This window comes from Paramormyrops kingsleyae, chromosome 3 (assembly GCF_048594095.1).
Source record: "Paramormyrops kingsleyae isolate MSU_618 chromosome 3, PKINGS_0.4, whole genome shotgun sequence".
Taxonomy (NCBI): domain Eukaryota; kingdom Metazoa; phylum Chordata; class Actinopteri; order Osteoglossiformes; family Mormyridae; genus Paramormyrops; species Paramormyrops kingsleyae.
In genome coordinates, this window is record NC_132799.1 from 6,221,458 (window position 1) to 6,241,236 (window position 19,779).

The following is a 19,779-nucleotide window of genomic DNA, read 5'->3' on the forward strand; positions in this document are numbered from 1 at the left end:
GAATTACCTGCCTGTCTGGTCCACCTGCCAAACAAGGAAGTGTATCCCTGGTGCCAGTGCTTAATGACTGTCCAATGAACCGCTGAATATTTCAGCCGACAGGAAGTTGCCCTGTTCCCATCAAAAGGAGGCAGTTGTCCCTTCAGAGAGGTGCAGGTCCACATAAACAGACAGACGATGCGATCCGAGGCCTACAAAGCCAGCACCATTTGGATCACTGTTGGAATAAGTCAAAGAAAAATAATAAGAAAACTTTAATTAGCCAGCCTATGTGGAACTGACGACATTTCCGACACCACGTCAGCAAATTTCACTCCTTACTTGTGATTGTATTTCCTTAAAATAGAGGAACACAAAGACTTTAAATGACGGGGAAGAAATTCCATAATTCATCACTGGCTTATGACCTATCTGAGAAGTTTATTAAAATTAATTGTGCTAAGAAAGATTGAGGGCCTAAGGCTTATGCGAATGACAAAAAGACCAGATTAAGAATTTATGAAATTTCCAATTGGCCCTAGCACCAAGAATAATTGGTACATGAGGAGGAATTGTGTCCTCCGCTTATAGATTACACACTTATAGGTTGCTTTTACATTTGCAGTGGAAGCTGCAGGCCACCGACCTTTAACAGCGCATTTCATGCTGTGAGGCTCTTTGCACAAATTGGGCCGTGGCTGGTATTTTTGTTTTGTGGGCTTTTTCTGAGGTCCTTCCAACTGCTTCCACTGAGTGCTAATTGTAACCCTATGCCCTACATTCCCGACGAACTCAAAGGCTTCCTTCACCCAGGAACCCACATTCCCAAAACTTTCGGCACAGGCTCCATGAACTGCTGGGGTGCATTTCTAGCCGATCGGACACACGGTGCTCCGGTTCCCACCAAACACACTGAACACGTTGCACCCAGTTTCCGGAGCTTCTGCTTTCACAAAAAGAGACTCAGGTAAGGAACATCAGAGTCCATTAATACCAGGGGCGAATGTCAGATTTTTTAAGGGACCATAATCATACAAGGGACCAGACTTATTAGCCAATGATATGTTTTGAATTGGTGAGTGACAGGGGAAGGAGCACTCCTGGGGCCAATCAGCATTCAGCTGTGGCCATAACCTCTGTAGTCCCGCCCCTATAGGTGCCCGTGATACAGACATCATTGCATTGACACATGCCAGCCTTTGCCGTTTTATCCCATCTTCATTTATACGCAAACACGATTTTCCAGTGCATATCCCCAGAGCCGAGGCCTCATTGACACCGTTCGGGCCAGACTTTGAAAACAAAAACGGACCATAAGTGCCTGCCATCACAGACAAGAGAGCACTTTGCGTAGAAAACGAGGCTTCCTGGGGTGATGTGAAGAGGCTTCCAAAGCCCAATTATCGGCCGCGCTCCGCGGCCAGTCAGCGATCACATCACTCTCTGAAACTGTAGACTGCTCGTTACCGCGCCAGCCCTCCCAAACATTTGGCTTGTCCCACGCAATAGTGGCTGGTGTACGTTAACAGCTCTTTTATATACCTTACAGGCTTTGTACCCATCACATAACACAACCTTTAAATTAATAAGCAAGTACATCATATACTATTAATAGCGATACAATATATAAAATCGGCCACCATCTCCAGAATGCACAGTTTTCAAGCCCGTGAACATTTTGTAGTTGATAATCTCTGCACGTCCCCCTGGAAGTAGCTGTACCCCACCCCGCCCCCTATGAATCATTACATTAGCAGCAGTAACACAGAGTGTCAGCCAGTGTTCAAAGGTCAAGCGCTTAAACAGTCTTTTATCTACCTTTGGCTAATCCTCAAGTGGAGTGAGCTGTTCTGAGCATGTGCAGAGGCAGAAGGGCCCCCCCCATCCCACAAAGTGTTTGCTCATGCTAATGGATCATTATCAGGCTTATAGCCCCCACATATTGCGGCCAGCCCCTCATACCAGGAAAGGTCAGATCGGGCCAATATGCTCCTGTGAAATTCCTGTGTCTTACAAAGACATACAAATCTCAAATGTCCCCTCAGAATGAACAGCAAACAACAGTGGAACCAGGGATTAGATATGAAATTAGCTTGGAGAAACAGTCCGTTTTCTACACAAAATTGTATTATTTCGAATCAGGTATTAAAAATAATATCAGAAAAGAATATAAAATGTATGAGTAAAAGTTAATCATGTATTTATTGCTTTTTTATAAAGCTGGCAATTCTAGGTTCCCAGCTGCACAGCAGAATAAGCTTGTTTTATTTTAGCTGATTACGAAATTCCTGCTAACGCCTTGCATCCGAATTACCCCCAAAAGCAAAAATTATTCCTCAAAAGCTATATATTCTTAATCAGTGTGACTCCACTTTAGGGCTAATTTGTGCATAAAATGGTGTTGAAGGCGGCAGTTGGGAATGAAGGCCTATTCTCTGCTTTCATGCTCGTCTTTGTTTTCCTTTAGAAGCCGGCAGGAGTGTCGCACCGCCGGCCGGTGAGATTTCACCGCCCATTTCCCACTTTCTCGGCACGTGCAGTAATTGTGGCTCCTTCTTCGCACGTAGGTCTCCATTCACGCCCCGCCCTCCCCACCCCCACCTGCCAGTAAATAAGTATGAGCCAAAGCTCCAGGGGCCGAAACAGACGGGACTGACGAAAGGTTCTCACCTTGGAGAGGTGTTGATTTAGGGGGGTGAGGGGGTGTGGGGGTGGGGGGCTGTTCCATCACACTCAGCAATGAATTTGCGCGGGAAGTGGCACGATGCTGCTGATGTGCTGTGAATTCCCCCCTCCCCCCCCCCCATACCTCTCACCACACCTTCTCACCCTCATCTCTGTCATTACCCATAAGTCAGTTCAACACAAAAGACGGGGCGCTTATGAGGTCACCACTGTGACTGGACGTGTACACTCTTTCATTACTTATGAGGTATCGCTGATGTGTGTGTATGGGGAGGGGGCTTTAGGAAGAACAACAGTGGTACTCACAGAGAGAGTGCTGTGCATTTTGGGCCCCTAATGGAGGTGTGTGTTTCAGAGATTGGAGCTCATTGCGCACAGAAGCACTCGAAACGCTCTGCAGAAAACAACAGGGATTATGGATGGAAGAGAGGGTTCCTGAGAGAGCTTAATGAAGGGGAGGGAGTAAGTAGGAGACGGTGAGTGTGCAGTATGCGGAGGGGGGGGGGAGTCGCTCTTTAAGCAAAAGCTACCCCATTTTGCTCCCGCTGGCTCCAGAGGAAGCATCTCCAAAACCGCACGGATGGCGGATCCGCTTGTACGATCCCCCACGAGGGTGTGCAGGGGTCAGGGGCTGCGGGACACGGATCTGCTGCAGGGAACGAGCCTGGTGGTGTAGGGGCTGGTCTCGCAGAACACGGCCTTACATGTAAAACGAAACGCCTTCATTTCCCCTTTCCGGCCGGAATATCGATCCGGCCGAGATGGGAGGGCCGGTGACTGTATTTTATGGCCCTGGGGAAGGAAGTGGAATGCCGGAAGGGAGACGACTGTTTGGGAGTGCTGCCGTTATTCAACGAGGGGCTGTGGATTTGCTGCGCGATTAGCTGCTATTTTCATGTCTATCTGGAGACTCGGGGAATCAGCCCAAGGTGTTAAAATGAAAAGTGCCAAACCGCTTCCTTTACCAATTCAGCTGCCCGATGCTGAAATTCATTTCCTAAGCTCTGAGTGGCCTGCTAAGGAGTGTGGACATATACACTGACACGGAGCCACTACTCCAAACTAGACAGGTGTAACAGAGAGCACCATTTGGGCCCCTCGACCCTGCTCTGCCCCAGTGATGGGCTCCTCTGTGGGCTGTAGCCCCGCCCCCTCGGAAAACGGGGGGGGGGGGGGTTCCCTGCTGCGTTGAGTGCGACTTAGCTGTGTTTTCTGTGTTTTCTCTTCATCGCCTCTTCAGCAGAACCTGTAATGAAATTCCGAAGCCAGGACTTTGCAATGAATAAATAGTGCAAATAAATCAATGAATGTAAATATTGGATTTGTAACCGTGAACCTCACAGTGACTAATCCACTCCAAATGGAAAGTTCCGGTCAAGCCAGGTATAGTGGACAACATGGTTCCGCTCGTGGTACGTTTGTGGGTGTTGGTGCCACAGTCGGTGCCCCCCCCCCCCCATAGAACGTCTCATTCCTCATAAGCAATTAATCCTTTTGCTTCAAGAAATGCTGGTGTTGCATCACCGATACGGCGGATGTCTGGCAAGCCGCCTCAATGGGCACAGCATCAATCACGGCTCGGGGTCACTGGGAGTGGATCAACTGCTGCACATCCAACAATAACACCCCTCCCCCCCCAAAACGGCCTGACATTGGCCCTCCTCATTAATGTAATTAATGGCACCCCTGGGACACAAGGATGTGGGCGTCCGAAGCCACCTGTTCTCACGGTGATGCCACGCTGAGTGTAATCCCACAAGCGTCCTCATGGCGGAGCAGGGGGTGGCAGTGAGAGATGGATCACATGGTTCTGCACGCCAGGGCAGGGGTTGGCCAAAGTTCCCTGCGACACCCAAGTGGACCCCTTGTGGTCTGGGACAGTGGTTGAGATCCAGACTAACATCTGCTAGAGAAGCTTCTCTAAAGGTTTGATGCATCTGCGTTTCCATTTGTCCCTGAAGGTGTCGGCTCTTTCCACCCCCCGAAACCAGTGTCGCACGGCAGACTTGAGCTCGATCCTTGCTATTATGCGATTCCCCACATCTGTCGGGTGGTCCGCTCCATGATAGGAGCAAAAAGAGTAGGGAAGATTGGATACAGTCTGCTAGGCATAATCAGAGCCTGAGAGTCAGTCTTTACCGCGGTAGATTCTGCTCCGCCGGTGCCAGCCGTCGCGGTGTGCATTTCCCAGCGGGGTGGAGATGCCACTGTGGGTTGGCCGAGAGAGAGAGAGAGACAGGGGGTGTCTACATACCACGCCAATACCAGGCCAATGGTACAGCTGTGGTATCTTCAAGATTCAATTGTCTGCTTTACCAATCAAATGTATGTTACTGAGTTTCACTGGCGTCTTCTTATCCGGCTACGCTAACAACACGCGAGAGCTGTTGTCTTAAATATGGTTTGGGGGGGGGGGGGTACTCTGCTACCATCAAGTGCCTGTGTTAACTCCTGTTATTCAGAATCAGAATTCACTTTATTGACCAGGAACACCTGCATGTACTGGGAGTTTGTCTTGACAGTCTTGGTCCATACATTCATTAAAAAAAACATAGAATGTAAATTAAGGAAAACAATTGTAAAATACAACAGATTTAAATATGAGCAACAGTGCAAATCAGTACAGATTACATCCAGTAAAAAATGTCAATCTCTCCAATGAGAGGTACCAATACTTAAAATACTACACAATAATAGCATGTATTATGAACATTTCACAGATGTTTATATGTTAAACCCTGTTTTCAAGAAACATACACTATACATTTTGAAATGTTAATCGCTGATATTTATCATTCTCAATTGAAGTTTCTCAAAAATCCACATTGTTCTGCCATGACAATTGAAAACAAATCATTAGAAAGAGGACTGATATTTCAAAAGTATGCAAAATAACTTGACATACATTATTATTACAGTCTATGAAATATTAACGTGGATATTAATTTGTAAAAATGTCCCGTGGGCTTCCTGTGTTATTAAAGGTCAAATATGTATGTCAATAAATGCACAAAACCTACCAAAAGTGTGCCTCTGCAAACATTAAAATATATGGAAATAAACATGAGATCATCGTCTTTGGGCATATAAATATTTCACTGTTTTCCATGACCTCTTTTCCACGGCTCTTTTCCTCTGTCTTGTTGTACAGGCCTCATTCACCAATTGTCATCTTCTAAACTGACACGGGAAAAAGAGAGATTTTTAGCAACGTAAATATTTCAGCTTTTGTGAGAATCCCTTCGAAAAGGATAGTATCGATAATGGATAAGTTTACCAAGAACAATTTAACAAATAATGAGAGCAAAAAGGTATGCTATACTGGAGAGTGGCAGTGTATCGTTGATACTAGTTACGATTACCAGGTAATGGTGAAAGAGGCTAATCTTCAGAGATGGTTCCTAGCAAACTGTCCACTAATGGAAAATTGACATGCCCCCACCCCCAGAAAAAATAATAATGATAATAAAACCTCATGGGTCTTTTATGAAGCTCTTAATACCTTTTGAAAAGAGAATCAGCACTGATTTGTAACAAACCAGTATGTAACTATCAGGGCTAGTTAGTCCTTTAAAAAAAAAAAAAAATATATATATATATATATATATATATATATATATATATATATATATATATATATATATATATATTTATTTTAAGACATTATAGCAAATATATACAGCATGGCTCTCTTACATGCATAACTGAGGGTTCCTTCTATTTCCCCTCATTCTGCGAAATCCCAGGCTTGGCCTCCAGTGTGTTTTGACTCCTTATCCAGTGCAGGGGAAGAATTCAGAGAGCTGAAATGCGGAGTGAGCCGGAATCTGCAGGGGAGGGTCGATATTAGAGGAAACTCAGGACATTTGAAGGTGCAGCAGAAAGACTCAAAAACAGCCCAATGAGGACAAGTTGACAGCTTTACTACCATGGACACTATGGCCTTATGCATAAACCTGGAACACACCAAGTCAATTTTCGGCCCATCGGAAGCTGTCCATGAGAGTCAGGAATTGCCCGTCACGCCGGTGTGTGCGAGACAGTCTGACACAGTTGGTCCTCGTTGGCACCATTTTGGCCAACTGAGCTTGCTGGATCGACGTCGAAGTTAATTGGTGAAACGGCGCTCTCTGATTGGGCTATATGACAACCGTCACCTCTAGCATTGGTTGCCGCTCGTTTTTCCGCCGTCGGCCTGACGCGTAAACAGCTTTACGAGCCCACGAACGGTGACAGCACCTTTCGGTTTCCTGACTCCTCTCTGCCAAAGCGCTGTCAAAAACGCAGCACTGATCTTATCCGGTGGGGCGCGGCTCGGGCAAACCCATCTGCTGGCACGCTTGTCGCTCAGTGGCACCAAGTAGACTTATCACCTGCCTGTCATCTCTCATTCTCTGGCCCCGACAGGCATTTCTTTTTGACATTTCACAGGTCTTGTGTGGGTCTACCCCTCTAATGGATTCATGCTAAAATAAGAAGTAAACATACTCATTACTTATTAGAGTGTGGAAAAACCAGGAGTGCTGAAGACCTATGTGGAGCTGTCATAATCCACAAAGACTCGTTGTAACGGGAGTGATGCCCTGTGAGGCAGAGCTGATGGTCGAATCTGCAGAACAGATCTTCAACCTCAAAGCGATGCAACATCCAGCTCCAAAAAAATCACAGTGAGCGAAAAGGAGCCAATGTCATCGCCGGAGTTTGGCTCGCTCGTCTTTGCGGCAATAAATCACGAACGTGTGGCGCCGTGTCCTTGGTCCACACTGTTTGGAAGCAGAGGCTGATCCTTCGCCATCTGTTTCGTGGAAACGAATGCCCAACAGATATTTCCTGTAAGCTACTGCTGACAGCTTACATTGGTTGGGGAGATAAGTTTTCTTTATGGGTAAGACCAAGTTAATAACAGTTTACAGTATAATAAAACCAAAAGTGGCCACTCGTTTGTGTTTGGGTCTATATATTTATGTATTTTGGCTTTTAGATCCTGTCTCATACTGCTGCTTCCTGTTACAGTAGGAATGGTATGGTAGGGACCAGCAGCGGCAAAAATGCAATTTGAGCATGTAACAAAAAGGTAAAGAGAGAAAAAAAAGAGTTTTTAACAGTTGCTGGAATTACCGCGCATATTATTTATTGTCTTTAATTAATTGAAATACCTTATTAAACGGTTTCAGTGGGTGGCGCGTTCGGTATAGTCATGGACTGACAATAGTCAAAGTCACAACAGAATACAGGGTAATTATCGCGGCTGTGAGCGTCCAGATCCTGAAAGTCCCACGTGGCGCCATTAATTGCAGTAATGGATGTCGCGAGGTCCCTGCAGAAACTCGGGGATATACGCGTAATATTCAAATACACTGGATTAAATTTCGCGGCTCGGTGGATAACAGTAATGCTTCTGTTTGTGAACTTTTGCTTCAGGTGTCAATTTACAAAGTACTGCATATTTAACTAGTCTAAATTGAAACGCCGTTATTTAAATTAAACGGTATTAAATACGTCATTCCCAATGTAAAACATGCGTCTACATGTAGGGTTTATATAATCCTGCTGTTTCATTATTCGTATAATATGATTTTGCTAATTTTCAAGAGGGGTTCAAATTTAATCCGTCTTGTACAGAAGAAAGAAGCCCATTGAATTGCGTTATAAGGCGCGTTTCCAAGCCTTAAAGGACCGTTTTGCGCTCCTGCTTTTTAATAAACTTAACCACCAACTTTGTTCGTCGCTCCTGGAAACATATTTGGGTTAAGTCGTCCCATTTACTATTTGCCGTGAAGAAATACAAAATCAAAATCCCTTTCTGTTATTATTGGCTTGATTTTGGACTCATTTGCATTATCTTAAACAAGACTGTCTTTTGATACTACTTGCCATTTAAATGACATGCTTCCGGTACGTCTGTCCTTAAGAAAACGCTTACACCCTGTAATACATATCGGATCGGCGTTTGAAGGCTTACCCTATTTGCTGCGTTTAAGGTGCATGTGTCGCTCTTCTGCATTTAGATTAAAATTTAAGGTTAGAGAATCCCTACTCCATAGCCTACCTGTAATTTTCAACGCGGTGTTTACCATTCAGATTTTGTTTGTGGGAAAAATCCTCACACATGGAATAAGCATAGTCCATATGAGGGTATTTTAACGGGATAACAGACTAAACGTTTCAGTGGGTATTTGTAAATGTAGACAGACGTCATACTGTGGACTTCTCTCCTGTAGTCGCTGGGTTCTCACTTGTATATATCTTCTCCGTTTTCCTAAGTCATTGAAATTAATCGGTGAATAACTGGGTCCTTATTAGATGCATCATTTCGTATGTATGCACAACTACATGTAAACGTTTATCGTGTAACCACTTTTCTTACCCCAGCAGAATATGCTATTGAGCACTGTTACTCGTTTCCCTTGTATATTCATCATCCTCGTTAACTCTTTTTGCAGAAATATACCGATCGTTTTGTAAACCTACGCAGCTGTGTGTTATGTAAATAATCGCAGGTAACTTGCTCGGCTTTAAACCAGCCAAGGCTGCGATCCGATTTTAACTGCTGGGATGGATTAAATATAAAATACTAAGCGCAGAAAGGGCCATTTCAGCATATACCGGTGTTCTGTCGAGATCGTTTTCTCCAATACACGACCACTTATGTCTTTAACTGCGAGAACGACGAATATGCCTAAAGCAATGCTTACTCAACCTTTAACAGTGACGATGTACATGCAGTACGGTATATAAGCAGTTTGGAGAAAGACAAATGTATAGAGAAAGAAAAGCAGTTCAGAGAAAGAAAACATAAAGACACCCCTTTTTCGAAATTGATTGTATGTAATTGATCTCTCAGCTCATCCGGTGATAAAAATATGCTTTCTGTATACATAACTTACCCTTTAAAATATTTAAAGCAGCATCGAACCTTAATGAAGTGTTCCTTTAGCGAAGTTATATGTAGTTCATTTAAACACTTTTAAAAGCAGACATCGATTTTGAAGTCATAAGTAATGTGGCATGTTTGTATTCATATTATTTTTATCTTAATATTCGGAAGTTGGTCTTATATGGTGGAAGATAAATGTTGTTCTGGATATCGGTGTATATGTATGGATTATTTTGCATACATAATCCCTGCGTGGTTTTAATTCTCGTTTGGCGAGTGGGCCGTCGTCATTGCTCTTTCTTGGGGAGAATTTTGCGGGGCTGTTGAGCTGAGTGGAGGCTGTATGAACTGCTGTCTCCCGTCCACAGGGCCTGTGTGCTTTTCATTAGCCTCACCAAGTACTCTGGCAACCTGTAAACAGCATTTCATTAATTAAAAATTAAATTACATTCAAACAGTAGGTGATGACAAGAGGCATGTCTGTGAGCATGGGAGGGATCAGTAATACTCTGTGGAAATAAAACGCATAAAGCAGCTTTTTTTAAGGCGAATCGTTATTTATTATGATTGCCGTTAAATAATAATATAAAGGGGACGTTTTCGCACTGTAATGAGAGCCATATATAGAGCAGATGCGTGGTAAACTGTAATATTAACGTCATCTTATGAGGATGTAATAATTGTAGAGTATATTTTCTGACACTTTAATTTGCCGGTAAAAAAAGCTTCATGTGAATATTGATTTGTGTCTGCCTGTGTGTGTTTGTGTTAATAAATGTAGATTAGTCTGTGCTATACTGGAAAAGGGTTTCTAGTCAATCACAGTTAAATGTAAGGTGTTGATGCTGTTACTTTAATTGACTGGGTTTGCATATTCTAGTAGGTGTTGCGCAGCAGCGCTGCAGCCAATCAGAGGCCCCGCACACTCTGATTGGCTCTGCATGGGAGGCTGCCTGGCTCCGTCTGCAGGGGGAGGTTACAATTTGTACTCCGCTCATCCATTCAACTCCTGTAGTCAGCAAAACAGCCTGAGTGCAGACTGGCGTGGCAGGCGTCTCCGGCAGGGAGCCCAGGGATCCGTGAGCTTGCACTGAAGTGAGGCGAGCCAGCCCCACTGCAGCGGCACTAAATCTCCAGTCTGTCAGCGAGTGGGAGAGAGGACAGGCAGCCCGGACAGGCGGAGGGGAGGGGGAAGCCGAAGACGGAGCGAGCCATCGATTCATTTCTACAACTGATGATAATGGGGAGTTGGTGGGACTCTGCTGCTCCGGATAAAACTTAAATAAGAGTAAAGGGCTTTTTTTGCCGGACGCCAGGCATTCCGCTGGCGGGAGGAGGGAAAGGTGGGGACAGAGAAGCTGATTTGCATTGGAAAAGGTGACACCAAAGAGGATTCGATCCCCACGCTCGGCTCTGCTCCCTGCTGCTGCCCTGTTAGCCCTTCCGAGAGTTCTTTATCCCCCCCCCCCCCCCCCCCCCTCCCTTCTCTCTTGCCTTTTTTAAATGCCCTCTCTGCACGTCCCTCCACTGCTCGGCAGGTAAACAAGACTCATGGTCGATGCCAAGGGGAGGAACATGAAATGTCTGACTTTTTTCTTGATGCTTCCAGAGTCGGTGAAGAGTAGGTCGAGCAAAGGGGCCAAAAAGGGCAGCCCCACGAACTCCAAGTTGCCCCCAGTCTGTTATGAGATCATCACCCTAAAAACCAAAAAGAAGAAGAAGATGGCAGCGGAGATCTTCCCTGCCAAAAAGGCGACCTCGGGCACCACTGTCCAGCAGTATCAGCAGCAGAATCTGAACAACAACAACACAATTCAGAACTGCAACTGGCAGGGACTCTACCCAACCATAAGGGAGAGGTAGGTCAAGGCGAGGACGGGGCTCGAACCCGTGCAGGTCCGGGGACTTGCGGGGGGGGTGTTGTGTGGTGGTAGAGGATCACCCAGAACCCCCCGCAAAGTTCGAGAGCGGCTAAAGTGCATGCGGTGCCTGAGCAGATGGCCACGTTTTGGCGCGGTGGCGTCGTTTCGGGGGAACATGCGCTCTTCCTGCTGTTGACCTTCAGAAGGATGATGCACCAGGCTCTGGGCTCAGAAACGCTCACATGCGTTTGTCTTGGCTTGACAGCACAGGATGCTGCAGCTTTGAAGGATGCTGTTCTGCTTTTAGGTGGGGTGGGGGGAGGGACATGCATCTCAGCGGGTGTCCGGCAGACGGGACATTTCTGCACCGGGGACGCTCCTGCATATGCTGCCCCCGGCGTCCTGCAAATTGCAGCGTTGTGGGGGCGGGGAGGGCAGACACCCGATGACACGTTGCAGCGTCGCAGGGGATGCGGAAGGGGGCTCCACGGTGCAGGAGACACAAGGCGAGGGGAAAGCCCTTTCCTGTCACAGCGGGTGTGTTTACCGAAAGGGCCCCCACACTGTGGCCGCATGTTTACCATCCTCAAGACTGTCCCGCAGTCTAACAGCAGTCACATTTCAGATGCAGCATTTCCTTGTACTATTAAGACCTAGGGTTTTAGCTTGCAGTACGTCGCATTTTGTGTATGCACGTTTGCTTTGATATATGGTGCTTGCTGTTTTTACCTCAGCAAGGGCAGGATGATTCCTAGGGGGGGGATAGACAGTGAAGCAGGGAAGGAAAGTTGAAAGTTAATCAAGGATCCACTCAAGGCCTACTACTGTTTGTCCGATGGGCTGATTTCATGTTTGGCAAACAGGCCAAAGGTGCGCTAGTTTTAAACCCTGCATCTGCTGTTTTATGTCCTTGATTTTGTCCTGTATTTTAAACCTGTATTTTAAATTTGAGTGGGAGAGAAACTTAAATTATAGTTTGTAGAAGAGGGGGAAAATTCCAAATATTTTAATTTCTGCTTAGAAGTTTCTTGCCTTGGCCCCCGCACAGATTTGCAGGCTTCCTGGGCATGTGGACGTTTCCGTCTGTGCCAGGGATGTTGTGGTGTTTGGGGAGCCGCTGAACACCCCCCCACACGGTCCCCAGGCCCCCTGACCTGACTCGCCCCTTTTGCTCTTCGTTTGCAGGAATGCCGTGATGTTCAACAATGAGCTGATGGCAGACGTGCACTTCGTGGTGGGCCCCACCGGGGGGACGCAGAGACTGCCTGGGCACAGGGTGAGTGGAGACGGCTGAGGATGAATCACGTTTATAGGCGGGGGGGGGGGGGCAGAATAAATATCTCATTGCTGGGTGCCCTGTGCATTGCTGTATAAATTATCTGCCTCATTACTGCACGTAATGCTAATCAAATCCTGCACGTTTCCATCTTGTGGTAGTTTTTCTCAGTTATGCGAGGAAACGGAGCTTGGGGATGAATGGGGGGGGGGGGGGTCGAAGCGAATGCTGACAGCACGGGCTGTGCCACATCCCCCCTGGGACCCCCAACTTCCCCGCTGCGATCTCAGCATTGGGGTCTTCGTGACTTTGGTGCAGTGCTGAATCTCGCCTGTTTCCGGCATGGGTTACGTTGCCGTGGCGATCGGGACAACGAGAGGGGCTCCACTCACCTGTTGAGTCTTGCGCTGATCACAGGACGCTGTTGTGTTCAGAGCCCTTAAAGGTGTGTTTTATACGGTTATATATTTATTGACAAAATTCAGTTTCAGTACCTCGTTGAGAACTAGAGAAACAGCTTCCCTGTTTGGGTTTTTGTTTTACCGTTAACTACTGTGCCATCTACTGGTCTGCAGCGGTACAGAATCCCCTTATATTTGTCATAACTATGCTTTGGTATGAACTCATGAAGGGAGTGTAGGGATCCCTGTGAGCGTCACAAGTGATTGATAAGCTTTGGTATAAAAAGGATAACATCAAATTTAAGGCTGAACCCATTCACAGCAGGGGAGTTCAATTCTTATCCAATCTGCCATAACCCACTCACCACCAGGGCTGCAGACTGTAACCTGAAGCCCGGAATCTGCCTGTCATCTGCTGGCTGATATCCGCTGATGCTCATCCCTGGTTCGGAACGCTACCCCATGGATGGAATGCCGATTTTTCTATTTTCTTCCATCCCACTCAGTGCATTTCCGGAAAACATTAGTTTCCTATTTAAATTTTAAGGCACGGACGTGGTGTGGTTGGGACATTCCCAATGATTTTTTGGCTGGCATTCTGAAGCAAGCATGCGTTTATTTGCAGCTTATTTCCTGTTGTAGTTTTGTGATATGGAGCAGACCGCAGCATTCGGGACTTATTGTGTGTACAATGCAGAGAAAGAAAAAAAACATACTTGCGCCCCCCCCCCCTCCCCTCCCCCCAAAAAAAACAGAGTACTTCAGCAGCTGACTCACCTTGCATCTTGTTTGCTGTTTTAATATTTTTATTTTTGGCTGTTCAGGTTCATACTGCTCTTACTGGTGCTGCAGTTTGTATCTCAGCAGGTTAGGACACACTGTCAGTCATCAGAAGGTCGTCGGTTTAAATCCCCGGGTCAGCAGAGTGATCTGGGCCCCTAAGCAGAGCCCTTAACCCCCAGTCGCCCCTGGTACCGCTTGACCCCGATCTCTCGACTGCATGTCGCCTTGGATGAGAGCATTTGCTAAATAAATATGCATCTTGAGTTTATCTCAGTCACCATATCCTCGGCTGGGTAACGACCTGCCGCCTTCATGAATGTTCAAAGACATGGTCAATGAAAGGCTGAACTTTTCATCACATTCACTAATCAGTCGTCTGCTCTTTTCAGTTTCGAGGTGCAGACTGTAGGGGGAAAAAAATTCATCTCTGCCCAAGTTTTTTAAAATCTACTATTTTAGTCCAGCTAAACCGTGACACCCGGAAACAGCCGCAGCGCCTCGTTCCCCTGGGCGACGGTTACAACAATAATTATACCAGCTGTGCTTGCACTAGGTGCGCTCCGGCAGGCCCTTTGGAAGTGGGATGGAAGTAACGACCAGATTTAGTAAAACCGCAGGAGGAAACGCCGGATTTAGCTCAGATGCATGGCAGGCCAAACACACAGAACTGATATAGCCTCGGCTAAACAACAGTTTAACATCTCCTGCAAATATGGTGCTGAGCTGCTCCCCCCCCCCCATAGCAATGGGCTGTATGCGTGTCCAGTGTGGCGTTAGAAGAGTGAAAAGCAGCAATATGGGGAAGTTGTGGCCTGGGCAAGAGAAGCTAGAAATGAGCGACTGCGCACAATCAGTGAGGCTCATGACCAGGGCCGTCTGTAAGGGGTGGGGAAGAAAGGAAGAGACTTTCGGGGTGCAGACAGTAGGGGGGGCTCATGAGTGTGTGAGCGTGGATAATGGTGCCTTTGGTTTTGAGGGGGGGAGAGGGGGGCGTTCATTGTAATTGTTCCCCAGCCACGTCTTCGTGCAAGTGACTGTGTGACTGCTGCATGCACTAAAACATCAGGGCTTAAAAAAAAAAAGTCCATGCCCTCCCTTGTCATGTGACCCACTCATTAGCGGTTTCCCTCTCTTTTCCTCTCTCTCTCTCCCACGCAGTACGTTCTGGCCGTGGGTAGCTCCGTGTTCCATGCCATGTTTTACGGGGAGCTGGCCGAAGGCGACGATGAGATCCGGATCCCCGACGTGGAGCCGGCTGCCTTTCTCGCCTTGCTGAAGTAAAGCTCTCATTTAACTGATGACTCTTTCAGCCCCCGCCCACCCCCCCCCAAACAATATCTGCTTGTATTTCATTGTTGTCTAAATGCAGCATGAACTGAGGTGGATCTTTTAAATCCACTGCACTCTCCATCTCAGTAATACCTTTTCTGGAAAGTACAGCTATCAATTTCCACCCTATAGTTAATGTTGTTATAGTTCATGTTTTTTCCCCAAAATGCCACATCAGTTCAGTCTGAAAATGTACTGCATGACACACATCAGAATTCAGGCCTTTCAAGAATTTATGCATCTCCATTATGTGACAAAATAAAACATGGCACTTTTCTGATGCGGATGGGGAAAATTATTCATTTTTCCCATTTATTATTATTATTATTATTATTATTATTGAGAGCCTTCTTTGTCGTGAGAGCTCAGGAGCCTTTCTGAGAGCCCCATGCCCTTTAGTAGTGATGGGCGGGGGCAGCTTTGAAGCTCTTCTGATTTCCCATGGTCTTTGTGGAAACAAGGGCCAGTGAGTGGGAGGAACATGTGAGCACACTCAGAGTTAACAAACAGAGGGCTTTCTGTTCTGCTGTGAAAACCACTTTGGGATTTTTTTCCCCCGTTTTTGTCCGGGATCCGGGATGTCAGACGCACCGTGCATGATGACGCGGAGACAAAGATGGAAAGGGGGTAACGGTGGCGGTTGAAGAGGTCCCAGTCCCGTGTGCTTGTGGGTGGAAGCCCTCTCTCTGCTAAATAATGTCCCCAGGGAGGGTTGCACTTGTGTAATTCATCCCTAAATGGCATCTCGTGATCCTGTTCCAGAGGTCGCCAAAGAGGTTTGCATGTTGTAACCTTTCAGAAGATTAGCATATTCATATGGTAATTGAAAAAATATTTATTTACATGAAATAATTTGAATATCTGTAATTTAATTTAATTTTGTTTATCTTTTACAGCCAGTTTAATGCTCTGCTTTAATATGTTAATTTTTTTCCTCAGCTTTAACTTATTTTTTTCACTTTACATTGATGGTTTTACTGGTGTTACATCTGTGCATACCCTGCTGCGGGGTGGTCTTTAAATAAGCACAAGAAGAGCTGTTTAGTATGTTTTTGTTTTCATGATCTGGTGTCTCATAACTCCCAGGGATGAAATTGAGGCAAACCTACGAGGGCTAAAATATGTATTGACATTTAGGTAGCTAAGAAAGTCACTGGTACCAGGGATGTTAGATGACTGAGATCTGTTTGTGGTCTGTGTTCCTCTTCCGTAGGTACATCTACTGCGATGAGATCGACCTGAGTGCCGACACAGTCCTGGCCACCCTATACGCGGCCAAGAAATACATCGTGCCCCACTTGGCGCGGGCTTGCGTCAACTTCCTGGAGACTAGCCTAAGCGCCAAGAACGCGTGTGTGCTGCTGTCGCAAAGCTGCCTGTTCGAGGAGCCTGACCTGACACAACGCTGTTGGGAAGTCATCGATGCACAAGCTGAGCTGGCACTCAAGTCCGAGGGCTTCTGCGATATTGACTGCAAGACACTGGAGAGCATCCTCGAGAGGGAGACCCTCAACGCCAAGGAGATGGTGGTATTTGAGGCGGCAATGAATTGGGCCGAGGCTGAATGCCAACGGCAGGAGCTGGCGCTCTCCATCGACAACAAACGCAAAGTCCTGGGCAAGGCCGTCTACCTGATTCGCATTCCCACCATGGCCCTGGACGACTTTGCCAACGGTGCCGCCCAGTCTGGCGTACTCACCCTCACTGAGACCAATGACATTTTCCTCTGGTACACGGCAGCCAAGAAGCCAGACCTGCAGTTCGTCAGCCAGCCCAGGACAGGTCTGGTGCCTCAACGCTGCCACCGCTTCCAGTCCTGTGCCTACCGGAGCAACCAATGGCGTTACCGTGGACGCTGTGACAGCATCCAGTTTGCAGTCGACAAACGCATCTTCATCGCTGGCTTCGGTCTCTACGGCTCCAGCTGCGGGTCAGCGGAGTACAGTGCCAAGATCGAACTCAAGCGCCAGGGAGTTGTACTGGGTCAGAACCTGAGCAAGTATTTCTCAGATGGCTCCAGCAACACCTTCCCTGTGTGGTTCGAGTATCCGGTGCAGATTGAGCCAGACACATTCTACACAGCCAGTGTCATCCTGGACGGCAATGAGCTTAGCTATTTCGGCCAGGAGGGTATGACGGAAGTCCAGTGTGGGAAGGTGACCTTCCAGTTCCAATGTTCCTCGGAGAGCACCAATGGGACGGGCGTTCAAGGCGGACAGATCCCAGAACTCATCTTTTATGCCTGAGTCTCTGCTGTCCTCCATTCGGTTTCGGTGCCGCTCCAGAGCTGTGTTCCTGCTCACCTGATCCCGTTTAGCGCACAACCGCCGTCACACTTCCGTTTTACCGTGTCTGTCAAACTGAGCATGGAGAAACGATCCTAATTACCGCGCTGTGCGTTGCTCAGTTTTCCGTGCACCTGTGACACATGTGGGCCTTGGTGGGCATATGTCTGGGGTAGCGATATATGCAGGTTCTCCTAACATGTAACACTAAACGCAAGGATACACCACAGCCCTGGGAATCTTTAGGTGTAAGTGTGTGAGTCCTAAGAATGAGTGTTGGCCCTGTAGTGGATGAACAGTCACTGATGAGTTCATAAGTCTGATGGCAAACAAACAGTACATTAATGTCAGACAAAAACACTGAAACACATTAAAAAAAACAAATTATCTTACCATTTCACTTCTATATAAACTATGAAACTCTATTCCATTCAATTCCCATCTTCTTAGTTCAGTCTCTTCCTTTGACACCTGAGGTGTTTAAATGAAAATGCCTCTTGGCAATATCACGCAGAACTGGTCTAGTGAAAAGGTGAGAGTGCCCCCAGGTGTACTGGAGGTCAAAATACACCAGTGGCCTCCAGGGCTTCCTTTGGTTGTGCTAGATGTTTCAGGCTCAACATGTGTCATATTACACACTAATTAGATGCTTCTCTACCAAATTAACTTTTGTTGTCTATTTATAATGACACTGTTAAGAGGCACTAACATTTAGGGAGTGATGAAGGCCATTCTCACCCCAGAACAACTTTAAGTAGCGACACAATTAGTTCAGGTCCATTGAGACCTATTTGTAGGTGTGTATATTTAATGTTAATCTGAGTGCCCCTCCGTGTTTCATTTAACTAATGATCTGACAGATTTATGGCATATTTATGACCATCCATAGTCTTTAAGAATTACATGTTTTAGTAAAAAAAATTATAAATAAATCACAAAGCATGGCTTGAAACATCTGCCCGTTTATAAATGGGATACTAAAAGCATTAAAACTATAGCTATTTATAATAAAATTACTGTCTGTTAAATGGAAGATATATGGCATTTTTGTCCCAAAGTTGTTCAATATCTCATTTTTTGGGGCATAATGGGGAAAATTAGGAAGGATAAAAATGGGACATGGGTTGACTCAGTTCTTATGAACTGAAGAGCAGGTTTCTGGAACATTCTGTGTTGTATATCCTTAAATAGAGCCAGGAGTAGGGCACCTATAAATTCACAAAGCTTCCATGGGCTAGAAAATTGCACTGTAACGGTGAAAGCCTGCTTGAACCAGGCATGTTAAGCATTATTTTGAAGCCGTCGTGGCCACGGTGAAGGCTGGTCTTCAGCTCCACGGCCATCATTGACCTTCGAGCCTGTGGGCCCATTCCTCCTTGCTGAAGTGTGGACTAAGGTGACCTTTCTTAGACCGAATACGCTGCTTGTTTTGGCTGTTGTCCTGTGTCCTCAAAGCTTCTGCCAGCTTTTTCCACACTTATTGCCTGTTAAATGCACTAAAAAAAAGGCTGTAGTGAATCTTTAGACCTAACTGTGGATATTATATATGTACGTGAGATTTTCTTTTTTCCTTTTGGGGGGTGGGGGAAAAAGAAAAGTGTCAAATGCTGTAGTCAGACGAGGAACTGTCCAATGAGCTGCTGCTCTGAGAATATGAGACTGTGGATAAACACATAACTACAGTTTGTTAATGACTTATTTAATGTGCAGTATTTTGCCAGCTGCAGAGTGAATATGTTGTACACTACTGTACCGTGCTAATTCCGTTAGCTCTAAAGTCCCGCTGAAGCAATCATATCAATGTATACTGAGGTTAAAAAAAAATAAATTTACATGGACTGTAAGTTCACACCTATTATTTCTCGTCGGACCTCCAGTGGACTGCTTCGTGTCTTTATTCAAAGGTGAGATGGAGCAGTGTTTCCTAAAGGGGGCGCCGTGTGTAAATGCTCCACGGCCATTCTATAGGAGGTGCCGGGAGACTTGTGAACGTGTGTGCCTGTCTCAGAAGCAAAATAAAAGCAGGTCCTATAATTGCCTTTGTAATGGTGTTCATTTAGGGGAGGGCGGGTGGATCGTGACTCAATATTCTTGCAACCCGGACATCCGATAATTAATCCGTTTGTTCTGTCTCATTTACTCCCTCTGCAGTCCGGCCAACTGTTTACACCCTGGTACGACTCTGGTGATGAATTGCCCCTCCCTCCCGCTGTTTGTGACCAGGACGCTTCGCTGATAGTACTGTGTTGGAGGGAGACGGCGTGCGTCCCCATGGGCCGACCGCTGGATTCATTGCGGCCTG

The 19,779-nt window shown here is 46.3% G+C and overlaps 1 protein-coding gene across 4 annotated transcripts; it reads left to right on the forward strand.

Annotated features, from left to right (window-relative positions):
- The first annotated feature begins 7,943 nt into the window (after positions 1-7,943).
- Positions 7,944-19,511, forward strand: btbd3b (BTB (POZ) domain containing 3b). Of its 4 annotated transcripts, none has more exons than XM_023796212.2 (5): positions 7,944-8,053; positions 11,151-11,400; positions 12,589-12,679; positions 15,022-15,140; positions 16,406-19,511. In XM_023796212.2, exons 2-5 carry the CDS (start codon positions 11,264-11,266, stop codon positions 17,436-17,438), a joined length of 1,380 nt encoding a protein of 459 aa, XP_023651980.1. In that variant the 5' UTR covers positions 7,944-8,053; positions 11,151-11,263; the 3' UTR covers positions 17,439-19,511. The 4 variants fall into 4 exon arrangements, with proteins under 4 accessions (XP_023651980.1, XP_023651981.1, XP_023651979.1 ...); XM_023796213.2 differs by lacking the exon at positions 7,944-8,053 and adding an exon at positions 8,670-8,685; XM_023796211.2 differs by lacking the exon at positions 7,944-8,053 and adding an exon at positions 10,026-10,918.
- The last annotated feature ends 268 nt before the right edge of the window (positions 19,512-19,779 follow it).

What these genes read in the sequence shown, in the direction of transcription:
- btbd3b (XM_023796210.2), top strand. Translation starts at nt 11,093, where the DNA reads ATGGTCGATGCCAAGGGGAGGAACATGAAATGTCTGACTTTTTTCTTG. An exon ending in AGAGACTGCCTGGGCACAGG is followed by an intron (nt 12,680 to 15,021) that starts GTGAGTGGAGAC and finishes TCTCCCACGCAG; the next exon opens with TACGTTCTGGCCGTGGGTAG. An exon ending in GCCTTTCTCGCCTTGCTGAA is followed by an intron (nt 15,141 to 16,405) that starts GTAAAGCTCTCA and finishes CCTCTTCCGTAG; the next exon opens with GTACATCTACTGCGATGAGA.